This window comes from Limanda limanda, chromosome 7 (genome assembly GCF_963576545.1).
Source record: "Limanda limanda chromosome 7, fLimLim1.1, whole genome shotgun sequence".
NCBI classification, from domain to species: Eukaryota; Metazoa; Chordata; class Actinopteri; order Pleuronectiformes; family Pleuronectidae; genus Limanda; species Limanda limanda.
This window is the reverse complement of record NC_083642.1, coordinates 8,880,725-8,894,948: the sequence shown is the minus strand read 5'-3', so window position 1 is coordinate 8,894,948 and position 14,224 is coordinate 8,880,725. Positions and strand designations below refer to the sequence as shown.

The 14,224-nt window shown below is 41.2% G+C and overlaps 1 protein-coding gene across 1 annotated transcript; it reads left to right on the top strand.

Moving 5' to 3' along the window:
* The first annotated feature begins 5,691 nt into the window (after window positions 1-5,691).
* LOC133004691 (cadherin-like protein 26) lies at window positions 5,692-13,323 on the top strand. Its single transcript, XM_061074165.1, has 18 exons — window positions 5,692-5,718; window positions 6,430-6,522; window positions 6,887-7,025; window positions 7,470-7,639; window positions 7,746-7,874; window positions 7,971-8,156; window positions 8,274-8,545; window positions 8,727-8,869; window positions 8,974-9,204; window positions 9,291-9,512; window positions 9,650-9,774; window positions 9,898-9,972; window positions 10,387-10,452; window positions 11,284-11,318; window positions 11,657-11,714; window positions 12,674-12,712; window positions 12,807-12,890; window positions 13,105-13,323. The coding sequence occupies exons 1-18, from the start codon at window positions 5,692-5,694 to the stop codon at window positions 13,321-13,323; spliced, it is 2,313 nt and encodes a 770-aa protein (XP_060930148.1).
* The last annotated feature ends 901 nt before the right edge of the window (window positions 13,324-14,224 follow it).

The following is a 14,224-nucleotide window of genomic DNA, read 5'->3' as shown; positions in this document are numbered from 1 at the left end:
GTTTGAGGTTTGCAAATTGGCACGCAAACAGCAGGAATGTATTGCTTGCTCTTCCGAGTAATTCCGTAAGAAACACATCAAAGGTTTATCCTAACCACACTCCAAGCTGGTGGCAACACCCTGACAGACGGTTAAAAGCCATATCTGAGAACAACAATCGTTTTTGCATAAATATTCATGCATCAGGTGGCTCTGAGTTACATCTAAACACACAAACACACACACACACACACACACACACACACGCAGATATCGCCATTAACTTCCAACATAGATGGAATGCAAAGAGTGCAATTTGGGCCACCTCCCACAAAGGGTTCCTCCAGGTAATGGTTGCAGGAGATTTTTCATGCAAACGCTTGAGTATAATTATGATCACTAGTAGTCAGACTATTGTAATGAGAATGTTTCCTTTGCCTTGTGAAAAGCCACAGAAAGAGCTGAGTGGATGGAAAACGATTCTGTCCAGTACTTTCTGATATGAGAGAATCTACCTTAGAGTAGCTATAAAACAAGGGAGTGAAATCTGAAACAGCAAAATACCAAACTCTGGCAACATCTTAACTGATATATATTCATCTTTAGGCGCAAACTCTTTCTAAACGTATTCATCCGATCATGGCAAGTGTAAAAAAATGTAAAATCCACCAGATAATTGTGGGATATGACGGGATTTGTTCTCATGAATTTAAATAGCAACAGCATAATGAGAATACACCGACTTGTGGTCCATAAACCAATCTTTCTGGCCAATATTCCCAGTTTCACCCACTGGTTCCCATCAGAGGTTAGTTAACAGCTCAAGAAACAAACATCAGCACTTAACCCTAACATCTACATCTCAATTAAAACTTTTATCAATATTTATTTTGTCTTTTAAAGGTATTTCAGGGAATGATTTCACAATAAAGAGCCACTGACACAAATCAGTCATTATGTATTTCATGTCCGGTTAAAGTTTTCCGAAACAAAAACTATTTAAATCTGAAAACTAAGAAACAAGTCCTTGTGTGTCAGGCAGAATAAGTCAGATCCTTTTTTGAGGACACATTTAATATTAAGACACAGTAAACTGCATTAATCGTTAATGTTTTTACGTTGTTTTATTGACCAGCGGAGACAGACAACTCTCAGCGGTTGTTGGATAACGATTCCACTCAGCACCTGAAGATGAGGGAGCGACAGCGTTTCTTTGAGGAGGTCTACCAGCACGATGTCGATAACTACTTGCCCTCTGCTCACTTGCAGATCGACAGCAGGAAACGTGAGCGACAGTCCTCTTATTTCAACACAGTGGCATGAATGATTAAATGAAAAGTGGGTATGAAATATTTTTTTTGCTGATCGACAACTGTTTGGCCATCGTTCAACTTTTCAAGAAACAAAGGTGGCATTTAAAATATGTAACATGTTGTGTTAACGCCTCGTGGACTGCTCTGCTCATGTGCACAGCTCCAATGGGCAGTATCTCATCTATGGAAGTGAATGTGGACGTCCTGGAGCAGATGGACCTGATGGACGTATCTGACCAGGAGGCTCTAGATGTGTTTCTAAACTCGGGCTCTGGAGCAGAGGATGGAGCGCTGGCTTCCCTACTGCCAGGTGCAAGGATTTCTTCAAACGACCTTCAGCCATTAGTCTATTTAACAGAGTTTAAACTTTTAATGGAATTCAAATTGAATTAACATTCGTGAAATGCCCAGACATAAGAAGAAAGATAAGGTAAAAAAGTTTCAAATACATCAAAGTCGCATTCCTATCCTTCTGATGATCACTTTTTTTCTTTTGTCTAATTGAAAAACGTTTAAAGATCATATCTGGTTTCTTATTTATTCAGGTGGGTCATAAAAGGCATTGTGATGGTTGTATTCTAAATTTAGGCCATTGAGCAAAACATTCTTTAGGTTTACCACTTCTGTTGATTGCTCTGATGTGAAAATTTCCCATAGAGATCATATCTGTGGTTCATCAAAACTGTAAATCAACACCTGACAGCCTGCTGCAAAACAGGGAAACATGGATTGATTGCTACGCTATACCTGAGATGACTAACGCTGGCAAGTGCTGACACCTTCTACTTCCGTTCACAGAGTGTGAGGATGACGACGAAGAGGAGGAGGATGAAGACGCAGAGGTGGTCTACCGGGAGCGTGCGCCTTTGAAACGGCAAAACGAAGTCCACCTCGGCTCCAAGTCTCGCATGTCGTCCACATCATCTGGTTCCAGTGACACCAGTGGGGCCGGAGAGGACACGCCTGTGATCCAGTCTGATGATGAGGAAGTCCACGCAGACACTCTGCTGCTGACCTCTGCTCCCCAAACCAGGGATGAGGAAACAGAGGAGGAAGATGAGGAGGAAAGAGGCCTTGCGAGAGAGGGCAGAGGAGTCTGACATCCTTCATTCTGAGTCTCTACATTTGCGTTCTTTTCTTTTGGGGAGAACCTAAGCATGGTTGACCTGGCTGTGATTCAATGTGTCTTAGGTACAACCCAAAATCAACTATGTTCCCCGAGTACCTCTTAAATACTCTGTGTTTGTGGAAATCCAAATGATTTTTGTGGTCTAGCAATTTATGTAAATGAGTCAGATCACTCCCAGGCACTAACATGTTCTGGCCGAGATGATTTACAGTTGAAGTTTGGCTCCTCTTGCTGTCTCCCCTCCTCCTCTCCATTTGTTTTTTTCAAGACTTCAGAGGCACAGGCTCCGAGCAGCCGTGTGAAGCCTGAAGGTGCCTGTGCTCGAACTTTATGGGCAAATCGCAAGTAAAATAACAAAAGCCAAGGGAGGCCATAAAGTATTCACTGAACAAATGCAGACATGTACAGAAAAGCACTTTAAGAATGAATTAAGGCTGATGCACACATGAGGATTTTCAACTCTTGAACAATTTTAAGAAGTGATTTTTAATCTTATAATCTTCAGAACACTAGATGACTTGGCCAGACCATCAGACCACACACTCGCCATTTGTAGGAAACAATATTAAAGTGGCGATTCTAGAGACTTGAAATCTCACAGACACTTCAGGAAGGAACATGGAGGAGGACCGACGTTGTGTATTCTGTGCAGCTCGCTCCAAATGGCTATTGTGTGAGGCGAGTATTGATATTTACGATTTGATGTCAGGGAGACTCGTACTCAAGGGCAGATAATTGGATCTGATCTCCAGTTGGGAAAGCAACACAGATTGTCGGAAGGGGCAAATCGGGTCTTAAAGGATCGCCAGTATCCTCTAGTGTGCAGCAGCCTATAAACCTTTTTTTTTTTACTTTCATTGCACCAACTTTAAGTATCTTGAATTTTATTGTGATTATTGGCATTTAGATTGCATTTAGAGATGCTGGCACGGTCCAATCGAACTGTGGTCTATCATTCTGTGGTTAAGCTTTTTATTTGTCTGCAAGTGGAAAATGGCTTTGTGCCATAGCATTTAGATTCCAAACCCTGGACTGTGTGTAAAGATAGACATCGTATCTCCATTTCCTCCTTGACCTTATCCAGACATGAAACCAAAATATCCCAGATACGATCTCTGCCATCTTGCATATTTTGGAGCCGGTTGTGGGATGAAACCATCGCAGTGGTGAGGTGTCATTAGAATAGATATGTCAAAACCAGTTATCTTAAATATCAATGTATTTGATGTCTACTTTTACTTTTTAGTTTGGTTCAGGTCCAGGTTTACGGTTGAGGATCTGTCATGTTATCCATCTTTGTTTATGCTTTATGCCTCAAGCTGACAGCTACTGACCACACGTCCAAGAAGGCAAACTGTGCAGGGACCATTCATCGTCCCATCGTGTTTTCAGATGATCTTCATGAGGCAGAAATGAATAAAATCAAACTAACAAAAAGTTCCTTTTCCTCTACTAACCATTAATCGATTGCCGCGTGCATGTGCAGACGGTTTACAGTATCATGAAAGGAGCTGTGATTGTAAATGCATGCTGTTTTTGTTCTTGTTAATGACTAATTTATAGTTTTTCGAACCTGTTCCTACAAATTGTTGCATTACTGAAAGTATCGGCACCTGAAGCCAAGTTACTCCTCTCGTCCACGTGAGACGTAGTCTGACAGTTGAGTGTTTGTCACGTTGAGAGTGAGGGATTTCCTTGTTTATGCCGTGTTCAACATGTGTGATTGTGTGGGTGGGTCAGGGTGTGGGCGTGTGGATGTGTACGGTAGATGTGGACCATCAACATTAAAAGACAACCATTTTGCAGTGTTATTAATGTTGTGCATCTCTTACCCACTCCTACATCTTGCTATGGACTGAATAAAAATAAGGCAGAAGTTAAACCAGTTTAATTTGGTGTATGTGGTTTTCTGTCTTTCTTTTCCTCACTAGTTATGGTTTCTAAACCTCCTTCAGAGCAGTTACAATTAAACGTGACATAAAAAGTAATTCTTAACATGCCTGCAAAAACAGAGCTCTCCAAACTCCAAATTTAAATAATAATCACATCACATGACTTCCCATGTCAACATGTAAAAGTCCTGAAAATGCAGAGTTGAGGAACTTTGGCCCAGAAACATTGAAACATAGAACTTGTTGACCCCAGTCTTACTCTGCTTTCGAAGCAACTGAACACCAGCGTGACCGATCCAACAATATCCTCAAAGTCAACATTAGTTGATCCCTCCTTTCTAGGTCTACCTGTTTGTCACCCTTCAGTTTTCAATTATCATTATAGGTCGAGTCAACTTCCGCTTTTCTGTCATCTGTGACATACCACCTTCAAAGCTCAGAGAGCGTGTTCTCATCTTCTCATTACCTACATAACCACAGTCTCAGTTGTATTAAAAAGTAAGACGTTAATCTCCTAATTATGGCAGTTACCACGTTAAATTTTTTTTGTGTGTGTGTGTGTGGGGGGGGGGGGGACGATTGCCTGAACTATAATTAACCGTTTAATGGAGTATAAGGTGAAGTTGTACCACCTCATTGTGAAACAAAACAATAGATCCTCACTGTGACAGTTAAACCTATAGGATGGAGTAAGAGTTAATTTCACTGCCAAGAATTTTATTTCAGTTTCTCTCGCATCTAACACCTGCGGAATATTAAAAACACATTTTATGATGTCCCCGAACCAACAAAGCAGGTTTCCATTTTTTCCCGGAGGCATCTCGGCCTCAACAATACCTCAGCTTATAGTATTGGAGATCGCAACATCTACTACAGAAGGAGGTTTGAACTCTGGCACGTGTTCACCATGACCCTGTTTAAACATGGCGTCAACATCAGTGATCCTTTCACTAGTGGACAGCTCTTACAGGCTTGGACACACCCTAGATCCATTGAGGACGGATTAGAGGTCATCTGTCATAACTCAGACCACATTCACAGGCGGTCTGGGGAGGCTTGTGGCCCCATTCTTTTAGCTGAGTGAACACGAATATGTCCTGGGCTCCAATGAGCCGTGCCATGTCTCCCAGTCCATCCTGTGTTCATGTCAGTCACTTTATCGTATTCACAAAAACACTCTCCCAAAATAAAGTCACATTTGGAAGTGATATGAAATGTTCATGACACTCATCTCCAATGGGTTATTAAACAGCTGCATGCATGAACAACGCCAGCCAACCCACTGCCTGCAGGTATTGTGGGCTGTCCCACTCTAACTCGAGCTGTATTGACTCTTTCTGAGCATTCCCACAGAGCACATTGGACAGAGTGGATCACGATGAGGACTTTTTCCCTGCTTCTGCTGGTAAGTTAAGTTGGGTGAAAGATTTGGTTCACAATGAACACGATGAACAAGGTGAATGTTTGTTTTTATGGCAAATTTGTAGACTTAGAAATGATAGCACATGTACTGAGTGTCTAGTTGTTGACAGTTAAAGTGTTATTTTTAAGTTTAAGTTTATCAAACAAAACCAGTTGCATGGATTATACCATGAAATGCAAGTTGTGGACATGGAAATAGAATGAGTGCAGCTTTTTGTTTTTTTACAGATATTGATTTTGTTTTACAGTTATTGATTCAAACGCCTTCGATGACTTTACCTTTAACTTGAATGGGAAACTCAATTAACAGGACTTCTTCTCTCGCGTTGGTTTCCCATCAAAGTCTAAAGTCATAGAGATTAGATGAAGTGGAAACCGTATTTGTTGCCCATATGTGCATGTGAACGTGGTTCTGCACGTTGTGGACATATCTACATAGATGTTAACTGAATAACAAAATACAGTGAATAAAATGCAGGGGGTGTCAGGATACAGTGATGGATCAAAGGAGTTATGTTGGATCACTTTTCTTGTCATTGTAGTTTGCATTAGCAGCCCTGGCAGAGTCTGGACATGGGAAGCACATGAGGCGTGCTAAGCGGGTAATTACTTTGCGTTTGGAATTTTAAACTTCAGCTAAAATGGTTTGATGTGAGCAAAAATAATAACAGCTATGAACTTTAATAATCCACAGGAGCTTTTGCTGCGTTCCAAAAGAAGGTGGGTTTTGTCTACGATCGAACTAAAAGAGGAGGAACCTGTCGATGGGGAAAAACTTATTTCAAAGGTGAAGATTTTTTTTTGTGAATGAAATTACCAAACAGTGTGGCAGCTCGTTCTTGTCCGGCTACGACATGCAAAAAATATCAACTCAGTTGTGTGTGTTTGGACTCTAGATGTATAATGACAAGAAAGCACATGATGATCATCAAGACTCTACATTCCGTCTCAGTGGAACGGGTGTGAACGACGGCTTTTTTAGAATCGATGAAAAAGACGGAAGGGTGTTTCTCTTAAAAAAAATTGACAGAGAGAAAAACCCTACTTTCGAGGTGAGTTTCATACTGGAATACCAGTTGACAGTAGATACACTTTCATTGATTTTTTTGTAACCACTGGAAATTATCTTTCATGTGTTCTTTTACTCACAGATGAAGTTTGAAATAATGCACGAGACGGGATACCATGAAATAGACGATCCACTAACTATAATTGTAGATATAGAGGACATCAATGACAATGCACCTATTTTTAAGAATCTGATTTTCAATGTAAAGGAGAACACAGAGGGTGAGTATGCAGTTGTGCATGACTCATTGAGTATGCATGCTTTCTTCTTGCAGTCACTCATATCACACATAAAACTAGAAGGGTGCTCGTAGAGCGCAAACCTCTGCCAAGGCTAACGCCCTATCTCACCACGTTAAAGAAAAACAAAATCCTTAATCCATTTGTCCAGATCCACTTCAAAAGTGAATGGGTTCTTCCTTGGGTTGTGCTCCCACCCCTATAGAGTTATCCTGTTGATATGGCTATAAAAAGAGTTCCCACAAAGTCTAGATGGTCAAATGGAGATGTGAGAAAATACTCGTTTCTGTTCAATAATCAAATCTGGTCTTTATCTTTTAGCCTGTCTCGCACTCATGCTGGGTTCTTGTTCATCTTGTTCCTCACTTCCTACTTTAATGTAACTCGTTAATTCTTTTGTGCTTCCTTTTCCTCAATGTCCTCAAGGGATCCTGCCAGTGGTGCTGGAGGTTTCTGACGAGGATCAGGAGGACACGCCTAACTCTAAAGTCACCATCACTATGGTTAAACAGGAACCGGCAGAGCCCAAGATTGAGTTGAAACAGCTCAGTGACACAAAGGCCCAGCTCACATTAAAAGGATGTTTTGACTACGATGTGAGGATCTGTAACCTACTTTGGGCAGCTGGATATAAACAGGCTTACACATTCATACAGATAATTCAATATGATGTTTTTAAAATATCATACACATCTGTTACAGAAAATCAAGACATATAAAGTTACAGTTAAAGCAGAAGATCATGGGAAACCAGCTTTATCCTCCACTGCTGTTGTTACTCTCAATGTTGTTGACACAAACACCCATCCAGCAAAGTTCAAGAACAAAAAGGTAAGGGTTATCATCATCCTCATCCTAATTATTATTATTAAAGTTTTATCTTTGGGCTGACATGATGTTAAAGATAAATCTGTCCTGTCTGTCCAGTTCTATGGTGAGGTGTATGAATCACAACCCAAAAAGGACGTATTGAGAGTCGAAGTAGAAGACAAAGACACTCTACACACTCCTGGATGGCGGGCCAAATATTTCTTCGTTGACAAAAAAGAGGATGAATATTTCCAAATTGAAACTGACCCCGAAACAAATGAAGGTGTTCTGAACTTCATCAAGGTAATTCAGCTCATCTCAATCCATTAGAAACCTTGTCTATTCCCAGGGGAGCAAGTCAAGAATGTTTCATGAATATACGTTGCACCAGGATTGATCTAAACCTGCGTGTCTTTTCAGGGGAAGGATTATGAGAGGACAATTAATATAACCTTGGAGATCGGAGTAGAGAACGAAGAACCCCTTTTTGTTTGTGCAGACAAATCAACCGGCACAGTCACACTTCCACCTAAAAATAAAATCAACGTCACAATAAAAATGTTTGAAGTCAATGACGCACCGCAGTTTGACCCAGAGAAAGTTGATGTGTACCTAAAAGAAGAGGAGGAGCCGGGGAAGTGGTGGCTCCCTCCAAAGGTCACTGATCCGGACTCTGACATAGACAAGATCAGGTTGGTGCCAAATAAGTTCATATCTGCTATATTTTTTTCCACATTTTGCATCAACACAATCTTTCAAGCAGCTTCTTTCTCTTTGGAGGATTTCTTTCGTTTTTGCATCCGCCGTTTGTCAGAAACGTCATCAACCTAATATGTTCTGCTCCACTCTCAAATATCTCCTCTCTGTGATCAGGTTTGTGCTGTGCGAAGATCCAGCGGGTTGGCTGACCATTGACCCGATTTCAGGAAAAGTAACATCAGTGAAGAATATGGACAGAGAATCACCCTTTGTTGAGAAGGGCATTTACAAAGCAGTCATCTGCGCCATTGATGACGGTATGAAGGAGCTCTACTTTGTATTGTAATCAAACACAAGCTGTAGAATAGGGTTCATTGGTAAACTAGGTTCATAAGGTGATAGTTTTTCCTTTGCCACAAAGGTGAACCTCCAGCCAACAGTACATGCCCGCTGCTGTTCCACCTGGGGGATGTCAATGACAACAAGCCAAGGCTGGCAAGCAAAAGCGTCATTTTGTGTGGAAACAAGGGCGACAGGGCCATGGTGCCTGTCATAGACCCAGATGATCCTCCATACAGTGGGCCCTTTGCCTTTTCTCTGGGAGGTGATGATACAAATCTGGAGCAGCAATGGAAACTAGACCCTGATGTTGGTTAGTATGTAGCTTTGCACCCACGTCAATAAAATAAATTGTTCCAAGCAAAAAGACACTTTAACTTTCTTGACGTTCTTCTCCAGGTACGGAAGGCGGCCTTATTAGCCTGAAGCCACTTGCTTATGGCAACTACTCTGTGCCACTGAAGATTGAGGACCAACAGGGCATGGGCGCACAAGATACCGTCAATGTGATAGTGTGCAACTGTGGGGAAGCAGACGTTTGCCCAGCCAGAGGGCCGCTATCAACCAGCCTCGGGGCCGCTGGTGTTGGATTGATTATTCTGGGATTTCTCATATTTTTATGTGAGTATAGAGCAGTCAATGGATACATTAATGAAACCTCAAAATTCCTGCTCGATAAACCAACAGTGACTAAGGGACCTGGTAGTTCCTTGAAAACACAACATGTTCTTGAATGTTATTTTGATGTGTGTCTCCAGTGCTGCTCCTCGTCGTTATATGTAAGTGTGGAGAAGGGGCGATGAAACACATCACCCTCCCGTACGATGAGGGCAGCCAGACCCTTATGAAGTACAACGAAGAAGGAGGCGGCGCTGCAAGCACAGTGAGTTGGTTGTGTGCTATGTTCAACTTAGTGGGAGTAAGGCAGTGACATTATATACTATATTTCTACCCAGTTTGAGGGGGTCTGCACTGTTATTTAATGTGTTTTCTCCCTATCTGCCAGGCTATGCCCACTATGCCCTGGCTATCTTCAAATGGTGAAACTGTGACAGACAGCCAGAAACTGGCCAGCGGGCAGGTACGCCTGATACCGCCACTCTCACTTCTCTCTCCCCTTTTTTTCGTGGTTGACCTTTTGAGAGACAGGTATTACGTGTTAGCCTTGTATCAATTTTAGGGTGGGTCCAAAGTCTTAACCCTCATGGTAAATTTCCGACAGCTCTAATCCAGTTGCTTTTCTTTGTATATCTAACTGAGCCTATGGGATGAACGCAGATGTGTGATTTAATATGGAGGTTCAATGGTATGCGGTTGACATGTGTATCAACTTAGTTACAGGGTTTGTGTGATTTGTGTGACAAGTAGCTCACAGGGTGAACTTTACCAGTATAGCCAGATACCACACAATTTAAGTAACCTGGAGAACCTGCAAGGAGGGGCTTCTTACACATTTTAAAGGGGTCTGCTTAACACATCTTCTCTGCTCAAATAGATAAACAGAGCGGATCAGGTCATGATCCAGAATGTGGGCAAATACAACACCGTAGGATCCATCATGGTGAGTAATAAACAGTTTTCTGAGTTTGAGAGTCTTTAAAACAAAGACTTGTGACCTGTGGATTTTTAAGGAATGGTTTAAAGTATCACAACTTGTTGAAATGTGGATTTCTGATAAAACGTGTGTAGTTGTAAAAGGCCTTGTTCTTGTCCTACTACGCTCCTCCACCCCCGAATTAACCTTAATGTGTGTCACTGACAGAGTCATTCTAACACGAGCGCAATGGAAATGCATGACACTCGCAGATTTCTTGGTGGGCAGAGCATGGTGAGTGCACACTTTGATTTATTAATTTGTGTTATGATTAACAATTTGCTGTCTCTGGCCTTTATATATATATATTTATTAAAGATATATACACTACCGTTCAAAAGTTTGGGGTCACCCAGACAATTTCGTGTTTTCCATGAAAACTCACTTTTATTTATCAAATGAGTTGCAAAATGAATAGAAAATATAGTCAAGACATTGACAAGGTTAGAAATAATGATTTTTATTGGAAATATTAATTTTGTTCTTCAAACTTTGCTTCCGTCAAAGAATGCTCCATTTGCAGCAATTATAGCATTGCAGACTTTTGGCATTCTAGCTGTTAATTTGTTGAGGTAATCTGTAGAAATTTCCCCCCACGCTTCCTGACGCACCTCCCACAAGTTGGATTAGCTTGATGAGCACTTCTTGCGTACCATACGGTCAAGCTGCTCCCACAGCAGCTCAATGGGGTTGAGATATGGTGACTGCACTGGCCACTCCATTACAGACAGCCTGCTTCTTCCCTAAATAGTTCTTGCATAATTTGGAAGTGTGCTTTGGGTCATTCTCCTGTTGCAGGAGGAAATCGGCTCCAATCAAGCGCTGTCCACAGGGTATGGCATGGCGTTGCAAAATGGAGTGATAGCCTTCCTTATCTAAAATCCCTTTTACCTTGTACAAATCTCCCACTTTACCAGCACCAAATCAGCCCCAGACCATCACATTACCTCCACCATGCTTGACAGATGGCGTCAGGCACTCTTCGAGCATCTTTTCACCTGTTTTGTGTCTCACAAATGTTCTTCTGTTTGATCCAAACACCTCAAACTTTGATTCATCTGTCCATAACACTTTTTTCCAATCTTCCTCTGTCCAATGTTTGTGTTCTTTTCAATCTTTTCTTTTTATTGGCCAGTCTCATATATGGCTTTTTCTTTGCCACTCTGCCTAGAAGGCCAGCATCCCGGAGTCGCCTCTTCACTGTAGACGTTGACACTGGCATTTTGCGGGTACGATTTAAAGAAGCTGCCAATTAAGGACCTGTGAGGCGTCTATTTCTCAAACTAGAGACTCTAATATACTTGTCTTCTTGCTGAGTTGTGCACCGGGGCCTCCCACTTCTCCCTTACCACTCTGGTTAGAGCCTGTTTGTGCTGTTCTATGAAGGGAGTAGTACACACCTTTGTAGGACATTTTCAGTTTCTTCGCTGTTTCTTGCATGGAATAGCCTTCATTTCTAAGAACAAGAAATTACTGGCGAGTTTCACATGAAAGTTCTCTTTTTCTGGCCATTTAGAGAGTATAATCAAACCCACAATTATGATGCTCCAGATACTCAACTAGCTCAAAGGAAGGCCAGTTTTATAGCTTCTCTCAACAGCTAAACAGTTTTCAGCTGTGCAAACAGAATTGCACACGGGTCTTCAAGGGTTTTCTAATCATCCATTAGTCTTCTAAGGCGATTAGCAAACACAATGTACTATTAGAACACTGGAGTGATGGTTCCTGGAAATTTGCCTCTATACACCTATGTAGATATTTCATTACAAACCAGACGTTTCCACCTAGAATAGTCATTTACCACATCAACAATGTATAGAATGTATTTCTGATTAATTTAATGTTATCTTCATTGAAAAATAAGAACATTTCTACATGACCCCAAACTTTTGAACGGTAGTGTATATATACTTCTGTTTACGCACAAAACCTTTTTCACCGTTTTAAGAGAGTAAAATTAGTCACTTGATTGGGAAACTAATCAAATTTGATGGTCTCCACTGGTCGTATTGGTGTTTGAGCACAGAACCAGGAAACTCATTGCTTAAAATATGTTTTGGATTTTGTAATGGCGCTCGATCCAGAGGCAAATGTCCTCAAAACATTTACAGAAAGAGAGCACAAAGCGATTGTGAAGGCAGAAGGTAGAAGAATGAATATGATTTGTACTTGTTTTTTTTCCTTTTAGAACATATCAAGGAATACAACCAGGAGCAACAGCTACCGGGTAAGTGGCGCTCTCCAATGATGGAACTTCATTTCATAAGTAGGCAAAAATGTAATGTCTTTGACTTGTTAACAAGGCATTTGAAAAAACCCAGGTACCCATGAAGGGAGGCTCCACCAGCTACATGCAGTCTTTCAGCATGCGGCCAAATATCCTCCTCCCTGATCTCATCGAAAGGGTAAGATCACACAGAGCACTGGTTGCAGGTTGCAGAGCACTGACTGATGAACAGGACACAACAATGATTTAGTGAATGAGAATAAATTCAATAACAAGCATATGCAGGACATGATGAGAACGAAATCCCTGTGATGTTTTACTGCCTTTGCCTTCAGCCTACAGCTCTTTTTGACAAACTGACCCAGAAAATCTATTTTTACTCAATTCCACAGAAACTCCACTTGGTTGATGGAGACATTATCGACCACCCGATGCAACAGCCCTTTGCATATGCCTACGAGGGTCAGAACAGCAAATGCCAGTCACTGGATAAGCTGTCCCTCAGCAACCTGGGAGATGAAACAGAGTTTCTGAATGATTTAGGGCCAAAGTTCATGACCTTGGGCAACATCTGTCACCAAACAGCTCCAGACAACAACACACAGATTTGAGGGTCACAGCTGGAATATGCCTTTTACATCAAGTAAGGCACTCGTCTTTACCCTGGACGCCAGCATGGTGTGTGTGGCATGGTGTGACTACTTGGGAGAGTATCTCCAGGTTATTCGTTTTTGGAGCAGATCAGTCAAAGGTTGTTTCCTAACATAACTCTGAACTGTGAATAATAGTACAAACTATTATGTTGATCAGAAAATTATTCCCCCTCCTATCATTTCATTTGATAGGTGTCATGAAAAAGTCAGAAAATGACATCATGCATAGTTCATTGTAGTTGTACTTAATTTTCCGAGCTATCCCTGCATCCTATAGGACTATAGACATGACTGGAGACTTGTATCGATAGAAAATTAATTTATAATCATATGGTAGGAATGACGTCAGAAAATAACTTGATATAGTGTACTGAACGCATTCATTTTTGCAAAACAATAACATAAGGATCAGGAATCACACGAATCTACTAGTTTAGATCAACCAATAATTCCATCATATTGTATTAACGACGTAGAAAAGTAATCAGTTTAATGTGGTGTATACGGTGCATGTTCAGGGTAAGCATCGCCCCTTTCAGTGTTTTCCATGCTTTGTTTGTGGCTATGATTAAGATCCGGATGGATATTAATATATGTATATACCGCAAAGTTTAGATTTTGTACTTTGACATTACGCACTTAAACATCTTACCTGCCGTTTGGGCACCTCCAAGCAAATTACACATTTGGTTGATTTATGAAATGAAAAGGAATAAATACACGATCAGAAAATGCACGTTAGAATAAGCCTCTCCTTTAACAGTAATGCACTGTTTCTGCAATCCTAAAATACATGTTCCTCGTACTGTACCACCTTGGTTTCTGCCCAAACTTTTGCAAATGCAACACTTAGTTTCAC